We start from the raw sequence: 25,931 nt of genomic DNA on the forward strand, positions 1-25,931 counted from the left end.
ATCTCCCGTTTTGGCGATTTGCACTGGCCAACAAGATCGCCTGATTTGACCGCTCCAGACTTCTTTTTGTGGGGCTTTTTGAAGTCGCGGGCTTATGTCAACAAGCCTCAGACTCTTGCAGCTCTTAAAGACAATATCCGTCAAGAATGTCAGGACCTATCGCCGGAAGTTTGGCAAAGTGATGGAAAATGCCATAAAAAGGGCTCAAATGGCAATCAACTGTGGCGGCGGCCATTTACATGACATCTCGACTTGATGTAAAAAAAAATTAAAAGACCTAATAAAAATAATCCACAAGAAGAACTTTGAATTTTTCATTTTTGAAGTGAAAACTTCTTTATAATCGTTGGAAGTGATTTGAGACTCGATGAAACGAAAAAGCGACACTACGAAGCGTTATATGTTGATTTACGTATATGTGTGTGGTTGCGTACTGCTGAGCCACGCTAGTATAGTGAGTATTGTAGTATGTATACTACACTGCCTATTACTTGCTTTGGTGTTTAGTTCAAGCGTCATACGTATGTATGTTTGTATGTATGCTAGTACCTGTGTGTGCGCGCCTGCGTATTACGGAGCCACGGTGAGCGAGAAGGCATTATGTATACCTATACTACACTAATACTTTATTTTTTTTAATTACAGCCAAAAAACATCGCAAGGTTACTTTTGCGCCACCTTGTACATTAAGCAAGTCACCACAAAGCAATCATATCCATTACGATTGATTACCGCTTCTTTGTGTAATCTGTGAATGTATAAAATCATGTATAAAAAAATGTGAATAAAATAAAAATAACGCAATTAGTTTTCAAAATGAAATATTTATTTATTATGGGAAATAAAAATTAAATTAATTACAAGCAAAACTTTTATGATATGAAAATTACAAATTACAAAATACTATAATGTGATATAAAATTTAACATTCATCGCATTAAATTACACGGTTATTATTCGGTAAAAAAATAAAACGATACAATTTTTCTTTAATTTTTGATAATGTGATGTTTTACGAATTTTTTAGATGTGCTTTGCATACTAATGCAAATATATTTGCTAGATTAATAGTAAACAACAATAATTTTTCTTTGCATATTTTCAAAATTGCAAGTTTTATGTTGAGAAACAAATCCAGAAAAAATAAAAGAATGATCGCGCAACATTCTACATGAGAAAATGTGGAGAAATATAGGTAAAATAAAAGTAGAAATATAGTGTGAAACAAAAGATAGATCTCCGAAGACTTTGCGTTGGAATTATCTACTAGACAAAAATTACTTTTAGTAGAGTCTAAAGAACAACCTAAAGATTTAGCAACATATACTCGTGTTCAACTATGCGGTCAGAAACATTGATGAAATTTTGTTTAACAAAATACATTTGAGTTTTGTAAAATAATTTAGTTTGCTAGATCACATACAATACATATTACGTACATTGATTTCTTTTTTAAACATAGCAATCTGGCTTCAAAGTTCGGTTTAAGTGAAACTTGGAAAATGCTTGAATTTTTATTTAGACCTAAAAGATTAAAAAGGTTATGAAACTAAAAGTATTTAATACGAAAAGGCCAATTTGCATTTGATTAAATTTTAATTTTAATGCAGTTTAAACTAACTAACATAAAGAGTTACGTAAGTATACAATAGTGTGTAAAAAACTTGTTTGATTTAAATTTTCTTTCACAATTCCATTAAAACATTTTCTTTACTTGTTTTAAACAATATTTGCACTTTGTTATTGTTGTTGTTGTTGCGATAAAAACATAAAAATTGTTGTTGAAAAAAATTGTGTAAACTCAAATCTAAACATACACATTTTTTTGTTTATATGTATGTATATATTACTATCGCATGCCAGCCTGTGACAATTTGAACTTTTCAATGCGTGATTCTTTTGTTTTTTGTTTCTTACTTTTTGCTATCATTCGAACAACAAATATCGACTCTAAGCTTATATTAATATGCCTATGAAGTTATGTGTCGGTTTTCGTTATTTTTGGCAGTGATCTTTCTTACGCACATAAAAAATTATACAAAAGCTCAAGCTTATGCTTTGGGATTACCGAGCGTGTTCGAGTGTGATGGTGCCGAGCTTTGAGTGTTTACGTAAATTCCAATATTTCAAGATTTCAAATTCAATGCTTTTCGGGAGTGACTAGAAATATTAAAACAAATTTTGCAAAGCTCTCTAGTCTCAATTACATTTCCATCGAAAATGAGCTATGGGAAATATAAAGAAATCAATTGAAGTGTTAAAATAAGAGACGTTGAATGTTTCAGGGTATCAAAGATAGCAGAATTTGATAGCAGATATCGTCCCCTTAGTATTAAAATAGCCTATACATTTTTTGATGTTCTGAGAAAATGAATTTCAAACTTTTTGTCGAAAGTAGCTCTCACTCAAATCTCGTTATGTCTGTAAATATTTATTATTTTTGACTGACGTTTTGACCCACTTTGTGGAACTAGAATTTGACCAAATTTTGACCACATATAAAATCGACGATGGAGAATCCAAAAATTCAATAAAAAAATAATAGCCTATGAGCACATAGGCTATTGCTATACTAAGGGGACGATATAATGTACAAAATGATGAAAAGGCAAAAAGGCAAACAACTAGGGTGCGGACCATGATTCAATTATTAAAGGTTTGCTCACTAGTGACATTTGATAACACTGTGCAACAAATTCAGGTTAGGTCCATTCTGAGAGTGGCGGGTGAAAATAGAGGCGAAATTAGAAGACCCGTATCGCGCCGTTTTTTTATGTTACTTCGAATTTTTTTTTAATCGGCCTTCGAAGTTCGAAATCGGAGCAAAATTGTTTATATGGTTTTTTGGCTATAACTCGTCGACTAATTAATATTTTTTCAATCTGTAAAAGCCAAATTATTGCTAGAGACCTGTGCAACAATTACAATTTTTGAAAAGATTGATTTCGAAAATTTTTGTGGTATTTATGAAACAATATACTGAAAATCGGCATTTGACTGCAAACTTCGAAGGCCGATTAAAAAAAATTCGAAGTAACATAAAAAAACGGCGCGATACGGGTCTTCTAATTTCGCCTCTATTTTCACCCGCCACTCTCAGAATGGACCTAATTTTTGCTAACCTGAATTTGTTCCACAGTGTAATTGACACTCCCTTACAAAAGGTCGCATTTAAGAAGGGCGTAGAAAGTGGAAAAATTAAATACCTTCTTGGTAAAAATGGTAGCAAAAAACGTTTTCTTTTTACTTAAATTATAACTGGTACAAACAGAAATTGCCAGGAATGATATTAAAAAAAATGTTATTAAGTTAAACCCAGATTGATATATTTAGTGAATTAATTTTTAAATTGAAAACTGAGCACGAAGTTGGGAAGTTTTACCAATATGAAGCTACCATACCTAAGCAGTATGGCCCTAATGAATTCCTTGCGCCTTGCTTTACTATGGTATGCCCACGTAAGTTTGGAGTTTTGACCCCCAAGTCGCGATTATCCATTCCTAACTACTTGACAAACTACCACCACGGGCATGAAACACCAAATGATGAAAAAATGTTGTTTTTTAATAGCAGAGGCTCCTCGACAGGCAATGGCACACCTCCGAGTGTGACTTGTTTACAGTAGCACAGAAAACAAACTATGTGACATATCACGCTGAAATTTGCCATGTAAGCTTATAACAGTCCTACCAAAAAGAAAAAATTTATTTTTGCCATATATCATCCGCGGACCGTTTTATTGATAACGTCTCGTTCATATTTGAGCAGAAGGTATTTCTGCCATGAAAAAAATCCTCATAAAAAGCCATCTGCCATCAGGAGGCTATGATTAGTTACATATTGCAAAATGAGCTCTTGTTGGTAACTTATGTATCTTAAAAGTAACGTAGTAAGTACTTCCCCCACCTGTATTTGAAAGGCATTGGACTCAAATTGTCAAAACGTTCATCTTTCCCGTTCATTGCCCCAAAAATATGCTTTGTGTTATCCTGATTTAAGCTGTATGTCAGTATGTTTTCCACATCGTCTTAGTTATTCACATACCGAGCAAGTGCTTATACACGCTTTTGAAAACGAAATGTTTTTCCTACAAATTTTACATTTCTTCCACTTTTGCTAAAAATTTCTAGAGTTAACCACCCAGTGTCTTGCTAAGGGACCGGATTTGTCAAGAGGGAATGAGAAAGCTGCTTACTGAGCAAACCTTTTATTACTGAATCATGGGTGCGGACGAAAACAAATCAGTTACGATTCAAGAGAGGAATGCAACTCTGGAAAGTTAACAATTCAATATGCTAGAAAATGTATATCGTCAACATGTCGTGTAGCCGTGTCCTTCGAGCCGTTTTGAGCAATTTATTTAGCACATGAAAGATCCGTCTGAAAAAGCTTACGGAACACAATTTTTTGCGAACGCCTCTTTTCAATTAACTCATAGCTATAAAGTTGGCATCATTACTTGATGTGCTGTTGTTTAAGTATTAAGGGCAACAAATTTTTGAATTACATCAGTTAATATAAAGTTTGAGTTTCATTAAGAGTAATACTTCTGTGAAGTAAATAAAGCTTGAAATACACTTGTATGCTCCAAAATTGCAGGTATACTATTAAACTAGTTAGACTTGGATGGGTTATATGGTTATGGTTGTGGAATAAGTTCACAGCGTTTTTATATTTTCTTTTATTTCACAACGATTTCGTTGCTCTTTCTGCTCTACAAAACTATGTTAATTGCATTTTTGAGTTATTTATTGGGTATGGAAATAAGTTTCCGTCCTTTCTTAGCCAAAGTAATGAATTATTTAAACAATTAAATAATGCATGATATTATTCGAAAACTGACGAAAAATTCGAGTTCTTTTGATTTGATCCATTCATTGAGCCAGTTTGCAATGCTCTCGTAAGAGGTGAACCGCTCTCCAACAAGGGCAGAATGCATTAACCGTAACAGATGGTAACCCGAAGGTGTAATGTCTGAGGAATGCGGCGGGTGGGGCAAGATTTCCCAATTCAGTCCCTCTAAATATTTCTGGACCGATGTAGCAACGTGTGGCCTGGAGCAAAATCAGTTTGTCATGTCTACCGTCCCATTCCCGCCGCTTTTCTTTGAGAGCTCGATTCAAACGCATTAGCTGCAGTCGGTAACGATCGCCAGTGATAATTTCAGATGGTTTAAGGAGTTCATAATAGATGACACCGTTCTGATCCCACCAGCTGCACAACATAACCTTTGAAGCATGAATATAAGTTTTTCGCTGTCGATGGACCTGGTTCACCTGGAAGTCTCCAAATTCTTCGACACTTAAGGTTATCATAATAGATCCATTTTTCATCACCAGTGACGAAGCGATGCAGAAAAACTTTTCTATTCTGCCGTTCAAGAAGCATCTCACACGTCACCAAACATCGCTCGATATCCTTCTCCTTCAATTGATGAGGCACTCAGTTACCTGCTTTCTGGACCATTACCCACATTTCAGCTGCACTTTTCTTTAAAAGGTAATAATGAAGCATGATTTCCCGCAATTACTGATTTTTCGTAAACATTTTTGACGTCACATAAAAAAGGCTATTTACGCTTTAAACTCATCTCAACTACTGCGATCGAGACCTCACATATACACCATCAAATCAACAGTATTTTACTAGAGAAACTAGAAACTTATTCCCATATCCAATAATTTTTTATTAGCTTTGAGGCTTAAAAATGGAATACCCAGGAGGCAAAAATCAACATTTTCGACACCTGCTCTTCTTTGCTTTTCATCGAGATCAAAAAAAAAATGTACTGCGTGCATAAAACGATTATAAATCATCTTCGTTCAATGGGATTTTACCGAAAAATTGGAAGCCTGGGTTTCTCACGAGTTCAACGAAAAAAACAAAGAAAGTCGCCCTCAAATTGCTTCTCAGCATCTCGCCCGCTATCGAGCTTTCATAAACAGCGTTTTTTCTACCGAATCGTCATGGGATATGACAAATGGTGTATATACATCAATATGAGGCAAAGAAAGGAGTGTATGGCTCCAGGAGATACGCCAAAGCCGAGAGTCAAGCCGGATCTTCATCCGTAGAAGATCATGATATGTGTTTGTTGGGACTTGGAGGGCATGCTTCACTGGGAATTTCTCGAAAAGAATACCACGCTCAACAAGGAGCTTTACATTGTCCAGCTACACCGCGTGAATGAAGCTATTCGACTGAAAAGACCTGATCGACATCATCAAACCATACTTCTTCGCGACAACGCCGGCCCCGTGTTACACAAGTCGTCAAAGTCAAAGTTCAAGAGCTCAAATGAGAGATCCTTCAGCACCCGTCGTATTCTCCGGGCCTTGCACCCACCGATTACTATCTTTCCCCGCTCTCTGTCCAACCATTTGAAGGACGTTACCTTCGATAACATAGAGGTACTTAAAAACTGCCAACAACTTCTTTAACACCAGACCAGGCGATTTTTTGGCGGAACGGCATCAACAAATTGGTCGAGAGCTGGAAAGAAGTTGTAAACAGCAACGGCGAATATATAATATTGGGTTGGGGAAAAAGAAATGTCGTATTTGTGATCGAAATTTGACGCTTTATTTAACGTACTTAGATTATCCGATTCAAGTCAGATATGCCCCGTTTTGTTCGCAAACTTGTTGCCATTTAGAAGGCAACTCCATTATCCCCCATTTATAAAACCCCCCCTCCTTATTTGCAAAAAACTCAGACAACCAGTTTTCGCAAACCTCTTTTGAGGCCAACTTGGTATCACCAAGGGCGTTTTGCATGGACCGGAGAAGATGATAGTCATTTGGTGCCAGCTCCGGACTATATGGTGGGTGTAATAGGACATCCCATCCGAGCTCCCGTAGCTTTTGGCGGGTCATCAAAGATGTGTGAGGACGAGCGTTATTCTGGTGGAACACAACACCATTCCTATTGACCAATTCTGGCCGCTTCTGGTCAATCGTCTGCTTCAAACGGTCAAGTTGCTCACAATAGAGGACCGAGTTAAGGGTCTGGCCATAGTTGAGCAGCTCATAGTGAATAATTCCCTTCCAATCCCACCAAACACACAGCAAAACCTTCCTGGCGGTCAATCCGGGCTTGGCGATGGTTTGGGCCGGCTCGCCGCTTATCGACCACGATCTTTTTCGCTTGGCGTTGTCCTACGTCATCCACTTTTCATCGCCAGCCACCATCCGCTTCGAAAATAGGTCAAGTTCGATCCGATTTAGCAGAGAATCGCAAGCGTTGATTCGGTCCAAGAGATTTTTTTGCGTCAACACGTGTGGCACCCAAACATCCAGCTTTTTTCGGAATCCAATCTTCTGCAAATGGCTCCAAACGGTTTTGTGGTCTACACCTAGTTCCTGACTAATCGAGCGAATGCTCACATGCTGGTCTCTTTAGATAATTTCAACGTATTTATCAGTCTCTACGACGATAGGCCTACCAGTACGGGGTTCATCTTCGACGACATCGAATCGTTACAGTATCAGGCCCATAAGCTTCAGAAATTTTTGCCGTCGCCTTCGTTGCATTTTTACCTCTAAGGTAGTAAAAACGTAAAATATGACGAATTTCTTGCTTGGTGGACTCCATCTTTGACTCGCTATAACTTAAGACTGAAACGTACGATCACAACACTGTCAAAGAGACACTTGTAGTACAGATTGTCGTCTTCAAATCGCCGTTTAGTGTGACCCGATGTAATAAGTACAACGCAAGACATGTTTTAATGTCGCGCTCAATTGACAAAATACGACATCACTTTTTCCCCAACCCAATATATCGTATAAACATAGCTTTGGTTTTCACTCACTTAAAAGCCCGCATATTAAATGAGCTTTTAACAGCAAAGCATTTTTCCAAGCATAAACGCAAACTACTATTAATTTCCGCAGATATGCCAATTATTGCCCTCGAGTAAAATATTTTTTGCGTGAAATTTTTGCATTTGTGAAATTTAGATATTGATATTGACATATTCTAAGTTAAAATGTGAAGCGATCACAATGCAATTCCTGTCTCCACCAGGTTTCTGAAGCTGCGACAGCAAAGTTGTTAACAAGTTCTCAAGTCTCCAGAGCACAATGTAGTCACGTAGTGCTTTATAGGCGCATACCCTACAAGACAGCTGACTATCATATTAGCACTCATATTATCATCATCACTATCATCATCCAACTACACATTTTTGTTCTAGCCATGGGAAAGTTCTGATAGTTTCCCCTTGTCGGTGTGATATTCTATCTCTCTTTTACCAATACAAATTTCTTATAACTGAAAAATATATCTGCTTTGCTCTAAACTACTCATTTTCGTCATCAAAAAGGAATCAGCACAAACTCCTCAATAACTCCTCATTAAAAAGTAATCAGGCTTATGCGTTTCGTTAAATTGTTTTATTTAGAAATTATAAAATTTATATTTTTCATTGAGATTCGAACTCACGAATTTTCAATATTTTTTTGTTTACATTAAAAAACTTGTACACACCAATTCGGTGTTTCATCCACGGAGATTCGAACTCTCGAATTCTCAAGTCTTAGCCAAGCAACTACTCGCTCGGCTATAACAAGTATGAAACAAAGACAGCTAAATCTCACACTAGAACTGTTTTCAGAACAGCCACATTATTTCGTTAAAATTAATCAACACTGATGCCTTGGCGTTTAAAGTATAGTAGATATATTTTTCACTTATATAAAATTGCTATTGGTAAAAGAGAGATAGAAGTCACACCGAACAGGGGAAAAGAATATCAAATGAAATATTTGATTTCCCCATTAAAAAATGTTGTATATGCTATTCTGATAATGAGCATGTATTAGAGACTAATAAAATACTTGTAAATGTGTTGGAATTTTTGTCAAAAGTGCTCAGCACTGTCTTGTAGGGTAGATATTCGGATATTTCATACCTTTGCGCAAAGTGCTATGAAATGAAAGCCTTCACGAATGAATATACTTTCACTGAGTGATTTAATAGCGCCATAAAAATGCAATACTGCCGCCGAATGCGCATCCAATATGAAAGCTTTAAACACTTTTTATTTTTAGTTCACACCATTCCCGCTGTTTATATTCTAGCAATTGAACGTTGAATATTCAATAGCAGTTCACTAGAGCTTTCCAAATTTAAATATCTTCATGCAAATGGAGGTGATATTGTTAATAAAATTTTATGATAAACTTTTCAAGGTGGTTGAATTTAGTGGAAGCTCAGAACTGACACTCAAAGCTGCGTGCATTCGAAAGGAAATTATTTCCACGCATTTCTTTGCCGATTTTTAAATGGCATTCCCATCTATTAGCTAAAGCGGAGAGCAAAGCTTTATTATATAATACAAAATTTTCTTATTTTCTTTTATAAACAGTGCACAGTGCATACATACTTTGCTCTACATATATACCATACTTATGTATATATATGTACATATATTGCATTTACTTGCATTAGTTCGTAGCTACAAACTTAAATGCATATCCATTTCATTTACGTAAAGTTACTAATTCATAATACCAAGTTAATGTTTAAATTTTTTTTCATGTGCTTCGCGTTTTCAATGCAACAAATACAAGAAATCTAGTTAATTATAAATTTTAGTTACAATAATTATTTAGTAATTGTAATAATAGTAATAATAAAAAAATTGCTTTACTTTGGTAAAATTTATCATTTGTTCTGTATACTCAAATAGCAAAAGCTCTATCAGCGTACAAGGTCTAACACTCAAAGCTTTCACACATTTTTATAGAGTTTTTCATGCACTTAAAAATAGGTATTTTGGATCATGTTTTACATAGAAAAACATAACAAAAACAAAAAATACAATTACGACTAAAAGGCGAAAATTATTTGTAAGCTCTTAAAGATTTTTATATACATACCTATGTAATGTATGTATTTATTTATTTGTATGCGTGAATTAAAGCAGCTTTGTAGCGATCTAAAATGTAATGCATTGAACACCTGAAGGAGTACAGTATGTTGTTATGTCAACATAATAAAATTATCAACTATTTGCATTGTTCATTTTTGTATACAATACATTTTTATATTTGCACACAAATAATATGGAAATTTGTTGAATGTGTTCAAAGATTAGCCTAAATTTATGTAGTCGCATTAGATAAAGTTAAACAATTTGAAATAATTTCCATACGCAATTTTGTATTTTTTTTTTTTTTTTTTGGTTTTTTGTCATGTGTGTGTGCGTTTTTTTGTTTTGATATTTATTATTATTTGTATTTCCTTAACTAATTATTTCTTAATATTTGCATTTTTTGTGTGTTGATGGCACATTATGATTACATTTCTCAATTATCAATTTTTTTCATTTTATATGATTTCTCTTAATATCTAATTTTTTTCCTTATAGCTAATTTTAGTACGTATGCTTTTGCTTTGATTTTTTGCATTTTTTAATTATCTTTTCAGTTATTCTGCTACATATGTACTGCTTTCGGTTAGTCTTAACACATTTGCACATTTTGCACCTTCATTTGGTATGCCACTTTCGTTCATCTGTTTCAACCTAATTGCTTCATTCTATTTGGAAAACTTTTTGTTATTTACATGTGACGCTTCATATGCAACGCCAAGTGATCTGAACGGGAGAAGCAGCGATCACAGTTACGACATTTAAACGGCTTGGCGCCCGTGTGCTTGCGATAGTGTCGCGTCAATTCGTCGCTGCGTGCGAAACGCCACTCACATCCTTCCCAAGAGCATTTATATGGTTTCTCGCCTGTAAAGAGAGAGAAGATGACGAAGATGAGATCATAGGAAAAGGTTTAGCCAGCTGATTAGATAAAGGTTCATGAATACCTTGATATTATGTTAAACTATAAACTTAGTTACATAAAACATTTGGATAAAAAGCTTTCTGAGGCAAAACTTGCAATAATTGCTAGGTGGCTGAAATACATAAACACTCCGAGGATAAATATTTCAACAGTACAAAGCATTTTGTTACAATATGGATTTTATTTCTGTCTTTTTATAACAAAACAATATATTTTAAATTCATGTTTTTTAAATTAGTATTTGATTCTCTACTAATTACTAGAAAACAACAAAAAAATAAATTACAACAACAAAAGTTGTAGACAAAAACAAAATTTAGTGCATATTTTGCGCGTCAAAATAAAGTGTACAGAAATATATTTTACAAAAATGATATCGATTTAGTATTTTGTTGATTTCCCTTTTGCTTTGATAACGGAAGGCAGTCTTCGTAGCATCGACTAAACTAGTTTTTTTGACACGTCAGATGAAATTTTATCCCACTCTTCCTGTATAACGAGTTTCAGCATATCCATATTGGTGATTGTCCTTTTCCGGATTTGGCGGTCTAAATGCTCCCACAAATGTTCAATAGGGTTTAAGTCCGGTGACTGTGAAGGATGATCCAATGTCTTAGGAGTACGATAAAGCAGTCATTCTTTTACTATTTTTTCTGTGTGCTTGGGATCATTATCCTGTTGACAGATCCAAGATCCCTGCAAGTCTAATTCTGCACACTGGTTAGAAAATTATTTTGGTAAATATTCAGATAATCTGTTTTGTTCATGGTACTTTCAATAAAAACCAAATTGCCAACTCCGCGTGCCGCCATACATCCCCACACCATCACCGAACCCCCACCGTGCTAAGCTGTGGTTATCAAGTTTTGGTCGGCATACTCTTTATTTTTGGTTCTCCAGACTTTAACCGGTTTTTTCTGCCCAAATACCTCGATTATCGCTAAACAGGACATTATTCCAGAAAGAAACATCCCGATTTTCGTATTTTTTTGCATAATCAAGACGTTTTTTTTATTAATTGTCGATATTAGCGGCTTTTTTCGTGGGAGACGACCATGTAACCCATTTACATGCAGCGCTTGACGTATTGTACTGGCACTTACGCTAGTATCTGATGCAGTTGAAACTTCTTGTGATATCTTGGCCGCACTTTTATAGGGATTTTTCTAGACATCATGCACTATAGACCTTACTTCAATCTTATTTAAAACTTTTGGACGCCTGCACCTGTGCAATTTTCTACTTTGCCGAACTTTTTGTTTTCGTCAACTATTTTTTTCACAGTTGACAATAGAGCCAATTTCAAGAAAGGTTTTATCTTCATTGCGAAGCTTTAGTACCAGTTCTCTAACATCAGTCGAAGTTTGTTTACCCATTATTAAAAAAAATAAATAATAGAATTGAATTCACTGTAGACAAAAACTTTTCAGTCTGCCGATCACAACCACTTAACCCTTTCGGTCCGAACGGGACTTATATGTCCCGGCAATGTTTGAAGATACCTACAATTTTGATGGGACAAAAGACTTTTATTTCACCCATAGCAACTAATAAACATATAAAATAATTTGTATTTCCGTTAGCGGCTTTCCGTACCGAAAGGGTTAAAATACAATATGAAAAAAGTTTCAGTGCATCGAAAAAGGAAGTAAACTACCAAATATAACGGATTTTTTTACCGTACAACATCGCTAAAATGCTACTGATGTACGCTGTACACTTTATTTTGACACGCACAGTATATTATACGGTGCCTTAGTCTACTGGCAGACAGACTCCGTCGCATCATGGCTAAGGTAGCAGTAAGGTAGGGATTACTTTGGGTTAAGAAGTGAACTAAAATATACAATGGTGTAGATATTGATCCTTTTTCAGTCAATTTCCATATAATAATTAAGGCATTTTAATAAAATTTTTCTAAACTTTCAGGCGCCTCTTGCCTCGAAAAAAGTGGTTTGCAACGAAAAAATCGAAATGCCTTTTGGCAAGGGGACCCGGTGGTATAGACATTTCTAAAAATCGATTTTTTGTTTTTTCGACTTTTCGAAAGTATGGTATCTTAAGAATACACTGTGAAATTTTCATGCGGAAATTTCCAATATTATAGCTTCTACAGCCCATTAACTAGGTAGAGAGCGGTCCGCGCGAGTTACGTACCATCACTCCACCACCCCATCTATTTATTTCTCTTCTTTGAGTTGTGAGAGTATTGTCTTACATTTAATGAAATTGGAATCATACACCAAACTATCACAAGTAAAGGTTCCCACCAAAAGATTTGCTTAGTATGCAATATTACACCGACACGTTTTTCGCTCAATGCAGTTATGCTCTCAATAAGCATAAAGTACTGCATAAACTGAGCGCAAAACAAGTGTTATTAGAATTAAGAAAATTATTTTAAGTCAGTCTGTCGATTCACAACAACCAAGAAGGTTGATTTTGTTTAAAACAAAAATAAGGAAAAAAATAACTTTGGTGGTTTTAATTTAAGTCCAAAAACTTAAAACACATTAGTCGCGCTTCTGTACCTTAAACTTTAAACTCATTTACATATCTCGAAACGACTTTTTTCGGCACGACGGGGATAAAAACAAAAAAACTATTCAACCGAAACACTTGAAATTTTAATATGTGGTTCACAACATGTATCGCTATCGTCGAAACTAGAATCATAATTTTATTTAAATAATTTCCTATTTTTTAAACTAAAAAACTAGTGAAAAAACCTCGATTTTACGAACTTTTTTTTTTAAAGTGCGTCATTTTGTCAATTTTTCATTTTTTCGGTTAGTTCTAGTTCCGATCATAACTGCACTCTTTCTGATTAAGAATCTTCTTGAATTTTGGGTTTCAGATGCGTAGAAGTCTGGAAATCATCTACGCCGTCCGGGTTCGATTTTTCGAGAGGGTCATCTTCAGCGGCATTTTTATATATTAATAATAAATATTGTTTCAAAAGTAAAAAAAGAAATTTGTTGTATGCTCAATAAACGTACTAATAAGCCCGAAAAGTTGAAACATCGTTTTTTAAATTTTTAATGGCAAAAAAAAAAAAATCGTGAAAATAGGTGAAATTTTCGTGCTCTAGACCACCGGGTACCCTTAAATAAGATGTTTCCAGAGGTGTTCTTTAGAGTTTTTTTCCTTTTTTTTCATTATATCATAGCACTTGGAAGCCAGAAAAGCCATTTTAGCTGAACAAATCGTCAAATTGGTTAATGTAGGATTGATCAGGTATCATTTAAAGAAATAAAAAATGCAAAAAGAAATTTCAAATACCTTATCCGCAATGAGCTATTTGAAATCAGTGGAAGCTATTTCACAGAGTTTTGGCGCTCTTTAAACATTTGGCAGACTTGAATCTGAGAGATTCTCAGCTAAATTCAGTATATAGTACATGTATACGTGTGTACATATATTTCAAGAAATAAATCATCATAAAGCATGCATATTGCACACTTTGGAAAAGCCTCTAGGAGTAAGCTTGGCACCAATAAAGAGAGATTTGATAATCAGGGTGCAGTTATAAGTCTGCTTCGAAAGGAATTTCCTAATGAAAATCCCTTCTAGACTGGAATGGTTTGAAGAAGATCCAACTTCCAACACACCCGTAAAGATCTACACGGACGGGTCTAAGATGGACACCAGTGTAGGATCAGGGTTATTTTGCGAAGAGCTTTCTATTAGTGAATCCTTTAAATTACCGGATCACTGTAGCGTTTTTCAAGCGGAAATAAACGCTATTCATGAAGCGTTAAAATGGTTAAAGATAAGACAGAATATCATCAACGAATATCTGCATTCTATCAGACAGCCAAGCTGCCCTACGAGCCCTGGATGCATTCCAAACAACTTCAAGGAGTGTCTTACGTTGTCGCTAATCTCTAAATGAGATGGCCAAACAATATCGTATAATCTTATGCTGAGTTCCAGGCCACAGAGATATACCAGGGAACTGTAGGGCAGACCAACTTGCAAGAGAAGGTACCTGTATGCCAGACATAAGTAATTTTATGGAGAAACCTCTCGCAACTTGTAAGCTTCTCATTAAGGACGCATTAATCAGGTCTGCAAATCAAAGATGGATTAGCGTTAATACCAGTGAAATTGCTAGGCAAACATGGCCAAGGCTCAACTTACGTCTGTCTAAGAGTATTATAAAACTGAGTAGACTTCAAATCAGGACCTTAGTAGGGGCCCTCACAGGACATTGTCTCATAGGAAATCATGCAAAGAGATTAGGCGTTTACACGCATGATTTCTGTCGTAGCTGCAGAAATGAGGAGGAGTTGGAAACGATTCAACACCTTTTTTGCACATGCCCAGCTCTAGCCAAAAGCAGAAACCGATTTTTAAAATCCTACTTCTTAACGAATATAGATAATCTATACACTTTAGGTATCAACAACCTTTTACGCTTTGTCAAAAGCTCAGGATGGTTTAATATGGGGAGGGAAATGTAGCCCAGCCCCTGCGGTTCACAACGGACCCATTTCGTGGTCTAAGTGGCATCGTTGTCTCTATGTGCGATGCGGCTGCCAAACCTACCTACCTATAAGTCGCGCATTGAAAAAAGTAATATAATTGAACGGTAATCTTAATTGTCATATACATATGTACTTGCATAGGCATACACATCCACTTGCCTTCCCAATATTGCATACGGTTACAATATAGCAGATATTTATTCAAATATAAGCGAAAAACTTTCTCTGCCTTCTTAAGTACGAATTCTTTGTTTCAGTTTTTGAATAAAGCAAAGAAACAAAAAATTAAATATTAAATACAATTCAAAAAAGTATGTGTGTTAAATAAAAACAAAATTCTCATACAACTCAAAATGAAGAAACTTTTCGTATTTCCCTAACAAAATATGCGCGAGCAAAGCGGAAAAAAGCAAGAAACAACCAGAGAAACTGTTGTTTCTACCTCAGCACATCCAAGGCATATTCTAAGAAATAAGTAAGCAAAGCAAATACTGAAAGAAAAATAGCTATAACAACAACAATTGTTACGAGTACTAGCAGCAATGCGGTTCGTAGCTCAAGCAACGACAAAGTACAATAGATGAAAAATAAAACTGCAAAGGATGCGGAACAACTGCGAAACAATTAAACAAAACAAAAGAATTAATATTTACAAGAAAGTCAAATATTGTAATGAGAATATTTACTAAGAAAGGAAATGATATACTCGTAATATATACAGTGGTCACAAAAATTATTCGTACACTCACAGTTTATAAGCAGATACACCTGATACTTTGCATAATTTTTTACAAAGGAACAAAATTTTAATATATTGGTAAAATATAACATTTTTATTCAATATTTGAGGAACAAAAACTTCCAAGTTCATTTCTAGAATTAAAGAGCTTAAGGAATAAGGCACAATTTTATGCAAAAATCTTTTTCGTACATAGCCATATAAGGAATATTTTATTAAAAAAAAAATAATGAAAAAAAACGAGTATTTAGTACTTTGTTGGGCCGCCTTTAGCTTTAAGAACTGCTTCTTTTCGCCAAACTTTTGCAGGGCCATCTGATCCGGAAACATTAAATTTGGAATCATCACAAAATATAACGTTTTCCCAAAAAGAGTCTGGCTCAAATATATAGCGTTTGGCGAACTTCAATCTCTGCTTTCTATTAATACATATCTGGTATGTAGGGCTAGCGGTGTACCACTCTGCTATGATAACCAGCGTTGTGCAGACAATTAAGGACTGTTTGTGGGCCTATTTTTTTATGCAAAGACTCTAGAATATTTCGGCATAGCATCGTGGAGGTTATTTTCGGATTTTGCGCGACTAATGGTACTTTGCTGCGTTCCTCACGTGGAGTCAGTATTTTTCGCCTTCCGGCTTGGTTGTGATTAGCTTCCAATTTGCCAGTATTAACGTAATTAGCAGTAACAACCGTAAAATGCGATTTGCCAATTGTTTTGCCGATTTCGCGCAGATACTTGTTTTCCAAGTACAATTTTATACATTTTCATAATAATTTTACGCCAGCGAGATATTACGCGCGACTGAAACTGAATCGGCGATAAAAGCTAAGAAAAACCAATCTTATTTCGTTTCAGCAATTAGTAAAAGCACAAACAATTCTTACCGTTACTTTTGCAGCAACAATATCATGAACTGCAAGTGTACGAATAAATGTTTTTCAGCATTTTGGCACATCTGCCTGCTCTCCTTGGAACCTTTCAGTGTGAGTTGAAATAATGGGAATTTTGTTTGCGGCAATTCATTAGGAATGCAACATTTTTACGGTGACCCAAAAGAAATATATTGTCACAGCAAATATTTTGCGCAAAGCTAAAGTTTTTTACGTACTACGCAGGGTGTACGAATAAATTATGTGACCACTGTAAATACATATTTTTGACTTCAAAGTACATGTAATATAAAGTAGATAAAGCTAAAAAAGTGAACTGCAACGTAAAACGCAAATCTGTAAAGTCAAATAATTGTATCGTTATCATTCTACCTTAATGAAAAAGCACCTTTATAGTTTCAGTCACGCCTTTGCGGTCATGGGGTGCGTTAGATATACTAGTGCTTATTTGCGGACCGAGTATTCAGAGCCATGCATGGCACATTACCATAGATTATTCTTTACACACAACAATCCAGTTTTAAAAGCCTACCAAAGTATTGGCTCTTTTAAGATACTATTATAATGAACAGAATGAGGACTACAGTGGCACATATTAGTTTAAACGTATAACCGCTTTTAATCAGTTTGATGTGGAGAATGTGGAGTGCATTTGATAGAAAGTTCAAAACATAGGAAGTTAGCAAACAATCCAAACAAAAGATATACATGTATAATATTCATAAAGCACTAATAGCATAAGAAATATTCGTTTAACCCTGGAAAGTCGTGCCACGTCGTTTCGACGACGCGAGCTTTTATTTTACCGTTATCACACCGTTCCTTTCTTTGTAAGGTGCCTTTCTTCTTTACAGCGTTAGTCGCTGTTGACGCTTGCAGTTGGTTGGCTTCGTACGATCTCTGTAAGTATTTATTTTTTAAAAATGCGTAGTCGGAAAGACGAACGATGAACTTTTGTGTGAGTTTTTCGTTCCGAAGTTATTTTTCTTGTTTATTTATCTGTTTGGTATGTACAGTTGTAATATAATATGAGTGGCAGCAAAATTTATACTGACGAAGAAATTGAAAAATTAAATTTCTTGCAATGTGCGACGACGAGAATGAATTAGAAGATGAGTTAGACAACAGCGAACTAGAATCTGATGCAGAAATCGAACAAAACGAAAGCTTAGGGGATACAAGTTCTTTAGAAAAATCAACCGACACAGATGAAGATAATATACCTTTACATTTATTGAGAGCCAAGTCAAATATAATTTATTTTAATAAATCTATTTTGCGGGCAAAAATCAACATAAGTGGTCAACAAAAAAGGGCAAATCTTATCGTTATGGTGGAAATGTGGTACATAAAGCTCGGGGACCAACACACCATTGCAAAAATATTATAGACCCACTGTAATGCTTCCCAATGTTCATTACACCCGAGATCGTGGAGAAAATTGTTCAATGGACAAACATTGAGACTGCCGATTAGAGTCCATCTTACTTGTAACTACAGATGAAGCTCAAAGAAAAGCAAATTCTTCAAATTAAATTTCTGCCTTAATTGGACTCTTGGTACTAACAGCAGTCAAGAAAGATCAGCATCTGTCTGCAGATGAATTGTTTGACAGATCTTATGGTGGAGCAACATATATTGCAATAATGTCAAAAGCAAGGTAAAAATTTCGTATGTCGTGTCTTCGATTCGACGATAAATCTGCACGCCTTCAAATAGTTGAAGACAAGTTTGCCCCCATCAGAGAAATGTGGGAGATGTTCATTCAAAAGTGCCGTGAAAACTATACGCCTTATTCACACAACGTATTTCAAACAAATAAAACACCTCTTAGTCGTCTAGCTTTTATGAAAAAATTGCATTATGTCCTTATTCAAAGTCACTTGACAAACAGACTTGAAGTAACAGCATTGTTTACATCAAATATTGAAAATGTTATTTCTTATGATGAAAATACCGCATATACTAATTTGAGCAATTTGTCCCCCTGCTAAGCGACGTATGACGAAATCATTTTGTGCAAAATGTAAGAAAAGTCTTTGTGGGGAGCATAAAATAGAGCTTTGTGCCTCTTATACAAAATGAGAACTTTCATTCCCTGAAGTATTTTATTTTTTTAGTTAATAGTATTATCTTTATGAAAAAATATCATTCAGTGAATAATATGTTATGAAATAGCTACTTTTTTTTTCTTAGTTTGCATTTTGTACAAAAGCCAAATGAATCAGAGCTGTGAAAATTTTATTTATAATAAAAAGATTTAAGAAAAACTATTTGATATTATTTTATTTAGAAGACATATAAACAAGGTAATGTGAATATATTGTTTTGCGTAGGTTTTCATAGGTAGGATAATAAATTAATGACTTTGAGTAATGCCGTCGTCGAATCGACGAGGGATGACCTCTACGTTATAAAAATAACGATGACCTTCTAGGGTTAAACGTACTCAGGAAAAGTAAGGAAGTATTGAATCAGTTCAAGTATTCGTTTTGGCATCGAAAATCCTAAAATTTTTAGCCCAAACATTTTTAATTTTCAATTTCATTTTGTGTATTTTTGAACACGAACCCTGGAACTATTACGACACATAAGTTTCGCTATTTCAGTTGCAATTTTTTGGTCGCCTCATATCTAATCGTCCCAATTTGTCTATTTATCAATTTTTGATTACCTTTTGTCGAATTTTTGACTGATATCATCCGTTAATCAAATATCCCATTTTTCAAATTGAATATTTATTTTGAATTTTGATTTTTTCTTTCTTCATCAATTATTTTCCTATAGGAACTTCTTGTATCTTCTGAGAAAATGTCAAGAGATCTCTACCACGTTTTTTTAATTATGTTTATCGAAAGATAACTTATCAGTCTTTACTCTAAATGTAAAAAAATAAATGCAACCTTTTGTAAGGGAGTGTCAAAAATCGACTGTCACAACTGAGCAAACCTTTAATAAATGAATCATTGTATGTACTTGGCCCCCATTACTTTAAAACAAGTTTTGGACTATAACTACGTTGGTTGGGAACCCCATGAATATTACAATATATTACTCAAAAAATAATTTGAAAATAAAAACTCAATGACATGGGTATTTAAATTATTCTATTTATCCCGGATTTTTGAAAAGTTTGCTCGCCCAAGCCAAAATCGGTTAAAGTCGCGATTCCCACTTAGACGTCAATTCAAAAGCCACTTGCAAGAAGCCATCAACAATAACCACAACTCAACTTACCCACGCTTGAAATTCTGGCAATTTTGTTCTGTTGCCAATTTTGTCTAATTTTTTGGTTTTTTGGGCATTTCAATTACTTAAGCGTCGAAGCGGCTATAAAAATGCCAAAAGGAGAATCGTTGAGAAAATATTACAAATGCAGTCAAGTGAAAGGACACAAACAGACCAGAAAAATGGTAAGCTCCGACAACAGCAACACGAATGACAAACGCCACACTTAGAACTGTAAAACAAGAAGTTGTGAACTAAAGCGGCAAGTAAACAAACGGAACACTGATGCTAGAAAATAGCAACTCAACAACCGCCACATCCGAGCCAAGATTTTCGAGCAACAAAAGCCAAGTGCGACTAAAGTGAGTTAGTAGCTACCAGCATGTGTAAAGAGATATTTCAAATAATGTTGTAGTTGCAACAAAGATGGCGAAGGACTGCGATAATAGAAAATTCACCAACAGAAAATTAAAAATTCCTTTCGAGTTTAAAACAAAAAGAGGCGTAAATACGCAAGGAAAGATGAACAGCATAGCAGCAGTGCGATAAAGAAGGTGGCTAACGGAGGCGACAGAGGAGCATGTTCTCAAAAGTATTAACATGGCAGAGCAAGTAAAGTGGAATAGCAAGATAAGATAGACATGAACGCAATTCCATTTAATACAGTGAGTTAGAAAGTGCCAAATATTCTGGAAAGCATAAAGGATGACTTCTGACTCACTTCTGAAAAGTTCAAGAATTTTGCAAGATGGCACTGTTCTATTTGGTATTCACTGCTCACCAGCCACCACCTTAAAGGCAAGGGCAATGCACGGGAAGGTTATAATTATTACTAAAATCTCCAATATAATTTGTTGTTCATATTGGAGATACCTTCAAAAGCTAGGAAAAATATAACAGCTGCTGGTAACGAGACTACGACAGGTTTGATTCGTAAGAAAAAGTTCTAATTTCAGAATAGAAATATCGCCGCTTAGATCAAATTTTGTACGTTTTCATTAGGAACTACTTTTTAAAATCATTCATTCCAAATTTAATGACACTACATTCTTTGGTATTCGAATCACTAGTATATCGAACTTTGTCTACTGGCAATCTACGCGAGAATAGTATATATTAGGCCGGGTCGATTTGTAAGGAGGCAAAAAAATCGCCCATTGTTCTGTGAAAATCATATTCTAAGGATCAAAATAAGAAACTTTGCCGAAGGAACCATACCTCTAAAACGAATTCTGATGTCGCCCAATTTGAACTTCGTCGAACTTTTTAGTTTCTTTTCTCATGTAAAGGCCAAAAATGGTGAATATTTTGAAATGATTGTATGGGGAACCCCCCAGGGGAGTTCCAGGGGGTGTGCCACTGGCATGGGTGGATCGGCCGTCCAGAGTTAGTGGGGGTCGGTCATACATTTGGACTCGATTGGAGCACTCTAAATGGGTCAAAGTGGGATTTTTCGTTCGACCCAAATTGGGGGACATCAGAATTCGTTTTAGAGGTATGGTTCCTTCGGCAAAGTTTCTTATTTTGATCCCTAGAATGCGATTTTCACAGAGCAATGAGCGATTCTTAAATCGACCCGCCCTAGTATATAGTCTGTGTCAGAAAACAGGAACCGCGATTATTCATGAAGCATAAAATATATATTATATATTTAAAAAAATTATTTACATGAAAGTACATAGGTATGTACAAAACTACGAGTCGCAATTACTCAATAAGCCGCGTAGTCTTCATCGTCTGGCATCTTTTTCATGCTTTGAACCAGCTTTTCTGAGTAGCTCGTCGGCAAACTAGATTTTGCCAACTTGACGCACGAGTTGCTTTAAATCATGGACCGGATTGGCATCTGAGTACTGGGAAGGCCAGTCAAATACTGTGACGCCATTATCTTGTTTTTTTTTGTTTCTTAATGTGTTTTTCTGAGAGCAGTGGTTTTGATGGTGTGGGACGGTAGGATATGTTCGTCTCCTTCAGTCGACGTGGTATTGATACTCACATCTATTCCCTTTTTAGCAGGAACTGATCGTGCTTGGCGTAGTCACAAGGAAGAGTCCCGCTTAAAAAGTTGAACGATCACTTTATCCTGCTTTTTTGTCGTCACTCGCTTCAAGCCAAGCACGCAAAATTGTGGTACACCTTATACCGCTGAATCACAACAAATTCTTTTGACTTTTTATTCACTTTTGCAGCGGCGTAAGATAATTTGGGCATTCTCGAATGCGTGCATAAAAATATCGCCTCAAAACGGTTCGCGTACTTCTCACTCATTTTTATTTGGTTGCGTTTACGGGAAAGTTTCGAACGACACTAACCTGAGTTAGCAGCACTGGCGTTGTTGATGTTGTTGTTTTAGCAGCAAAAAAATTCCCCATGCATGCATAGGCAGTGCTGCTGGAGTGGCAGTCCTTGGCCGAATACATAGTAAATCTGGGTCGTTCCCGTAACGTAGAACCGACTGTCGGGGGAACTGCACTGGCGATGACCTACAGTTTCAAGCCGACTCCGAACGACAAATATTTTTTATAAGGAGCTTTTTCACGGCAGAAATACACTCGGCGGTTTGTCATTGTCTGCCAAGGGGCGACCGCTATTAGAAAAACTTGTTCTTCATTTTGGTCTTTCACCGTTATTCGAACCTACGTTCGCTCTGAATTCCGAAAGGTAGTCACGCACCAATCCATTCGGCTAGGGCGGCCGCGAGAATAGTATATGCTATCACTAGCTATCCCAATTCTATCTTCCCTCGTTCTTCATTGACATATTTTTCCAGCCATAGAGATTTCGTTGTGAAGAGAAGCTGTAACTCCCAGTTCTGCGCAAAAATTGGTGAATTACATTAACCACCCATCGCCTAAAATCCATTGGTTGCAATATAAGTAGGATGCAAATTAGAGCCACTTAGTTTTAGGTGCTGTGAATATCGTTCGAGAGATGTTTTAGAAGTTCTCTGTCCCTGGAAATTCCTGTATCTAGAAAAAAGTGGCGTTAAAGGAGTCTTCGCACTTTGTGCCAATTTTGCATTTAGTTTTGTGGAACTACTCTCCAGAATATTGCTATCCATCACTATAACGATGATTAGCATTGATATTGCATTCAGTTATGATGTACTTTTAGACAGGCTCCTTTTTATTAATAGTGAATAGTTTTACTGTAAAGATTGAACTTTTTATAGGTATAAAACTACAATTAAATAATTCGCATTAACTATTTCACAACGTCCCATAAAGTTTATATATTATATTATATATTTTGTTTCTAGTGCTTCAATTATTTTCATTTTTTGTATCTGTAGTGCGCCCAATGGCCGACACTTCCACCTAAAAGATCTTTTGTGACCTAATTATTTGCGCTGTTGTGGTACAATTTAATTTTTCTGTCAGATCTGTTCAGATAGAAAAGGATCTAGTTTATTCCCATATGACGTCCAGAAACGCTATTATTCAATGCACCTTCAACCTTCTTAGTTCTAAGTAATTATATACCAAGCAGTCATAGGATCTAAGTAGATCCGACTGAACCTGAAATGAATTGAAATGGTCCACCGTCATCCATTGTCTTAGTAGACAAATCCATCAAGTTCTAATGCAAACGCAGTCAGTTATAACCAGTTGGGTAACTTCCGCGCAACTTTAACTAATCCCTATCTAACCGAATTGCTTTCTTCCTACAGAAGTGGCATTAGTTTTAGCTCCTAATGATCCACTGTGCTCAAGGTTACCCTTGTTTACCTATGCAGTGCAGTGAAGTAAGACCTCCGCGATTACTACGGAAATGGAAAAGAAAAGAACAAAATGCACTAAAGCAATAAAAGAAAATGCGCTACTACGACTTAGCTGCATTTTGTGGTCGAAAATAGCGAGTGGTTGCCAAAGCGAATGTATGTGTATGAGTGTAAGTGAGCATTTAGTGGCTATTTGATGCTACTGTACTCTTGACCGAAAAGAAAAAAAAGGAGGTTAAGATTCAGAAGAAACACACTAACAGCTTTTCACACAAAAGCAATAGAGCAAGACGTTTGCTAACTAGTAGCCTTGCAAGTTATTGTGAATTCATAGCATGGCGACATCTGCAGTTGATAAAGCGTTGAGGTTACATTTTATCTGCGATTGAGGCAATAAATTTTCGTGTAATTTTATGGTTGCATTTTAAAAATGTATGCAACGTGCGGCAGGCAGCGAACAGCAGCATCCAAGTGGCGTCGCTCAATTTTTAAGTAAGTTGAATGTGCACACAGTGGCTTAGGTAAGTCTTTGTCTGAAGGATTTAAAATCTGTGCTTTTGTCATTTTTTAAACGAAAATTTGCTTTATGGACTTCCTTAATATGATGTTAGAGAGTATAGTGTATATTGCCAACCTTATGGCCATTTATATAAAGTAGAGTTAGGCAACAAATAATATTTAAGAAAAAACAATGTAATTAATATTTAGTCGGCAAGCCTTTATTTGTGCTCACAGCATTCGGTCTTTTTGGCATGTGTTCGACCAGCTTCTTGCATGTTAAAAGATCTATTTTCCCCCACTCTTCTTTAGTAGCATATTCTAGGTCTTTCTTGTTTCTAATAACTTGCTTTTTCAGTTGGTTTTCCAAATGAGCCCGCAGATGTTGAATTACATTGATATCTGGAGATTGTGCAGGTGTTTCACGAATGGCAGTTGCACGTAACTCATAGACGCACATCAAGTGCATTATGCTTGGGATCGTTGTCTTGATAGTACTGGGAATTGTCCTTAATTCCCAACCTTTCAGCACTTTGTGCCAAATTTTCTTTCATAATTGTTAGGTATTGTTTGTGGTCCATATTGGCGTTAATGAAGCAAAAATTTCCAGTACCAGCAGCAAACATACATTCCCATACCATTACCAACCCATCCCATGTTTAACAGTAGGACGTAAGTTTTTTTCCAGCACTCTTCATTAGGTCTTCTCCACACAAATGATTGTCCATCTGACCTAAGTATCCCTACGACGCTTTTTGAATTTAATTCTCTTGTGTCGATTAAACTCGTTGGTGAAAGGTTTTTTTCGTGTAACTCTTCCATTATAATTATTATTTCGCAATACTATACGTATACTTTCGGGGTTTCAGTTAATATTAAGGTGTTGGGCAACTTCTGTTGCAATCTTAGAAGCGCTCAAATTTGGAATTTTCTTAACTCATTGCACTATCCATCGTTCATCTGCATCCGAAAACAGTCCCGATTTCTTCTCAATTTCACGGATTTTGTTTCTTTGAAACATTGTATCAGGCTGCATACAGTCGAACGGATAGACCCCCGTTATTTCTACGATTGACCGAATGGTTTTACCCTTTTCATGATGACTAATAATTTAATTTTTGAATTCAATTGAGCTTGGTCTACGCTGTCTACCCATGTTTATAATTTGGATTTTCATTGCACAAAGCACGACTGAAATTTTATTTTAATTTGTTACGTTTGCTTCTTTCTTTACACTGTTCTACCGAGAGCAAATTAATTGTGGGATTCCCCGTTCTAAAGTGATAAGCAATCGTAATAATGCCAGATGTCCAACTCATTTTTTGAACCTTATTTTGCGAATGCTGCATGATAAATTTGCCATCCCTTCGTCGGCCTACCAGGGGTGCATGGAAGACTGGGTTAAACGTTGGCACATGTGTGTTGTTCAGACGGGTCATATTTTGTTTTATTTAAACATTCCCGGTACTTTCTGATCATAGGGTATATATGTAAGTACCTATGTACATATACGAGTATAACAAGCTCTGACTTGGACAAAACTGAAGTTTGTTCAAGCGT

The 25,931-nt window shown here is 35.8% G+C and overlaps 1 protein-coding gene across 1 annotated transcript in view; it reads right to left on the reverse strand.

Moving 5' to 3' along the window:
* Positions 1–9,619: 9,619 nt before the first annotated feature.
* Positions 9,620–25,931, reverse strand: part of LOC128867115 (Krueppel-like factor luna) — a 102,291-nt gene continuing 85,979 nt past the window's right edge. The window contains exon 4 of the mRNA XM_054108216.1: positions 9,620–10,744. Coding sequence (XP_053964191.1) covers positions 10,569–10,744 — 176 coding nt within the window. The 3' untranslated portion in view covers positions 9,620–10,568. The remainder of the gene's footprint in view (positions 10,745–25,931) is intronic.

The sequence above is a fragment of the Anastrepha ludens genome, chromosome 6, assembly GCF_028408465.1.
Source record: "Anastrepha ludens isolate Willacy chromosome 6, idAnaLude1.1, whole genome shotgun sequence".
Lineage (NCBI taxonomy): Eukaryota > Metazoa > Arthropoda > Insecta > Diptera > Tephritidae > Anastrepha > Anastrepha ludens.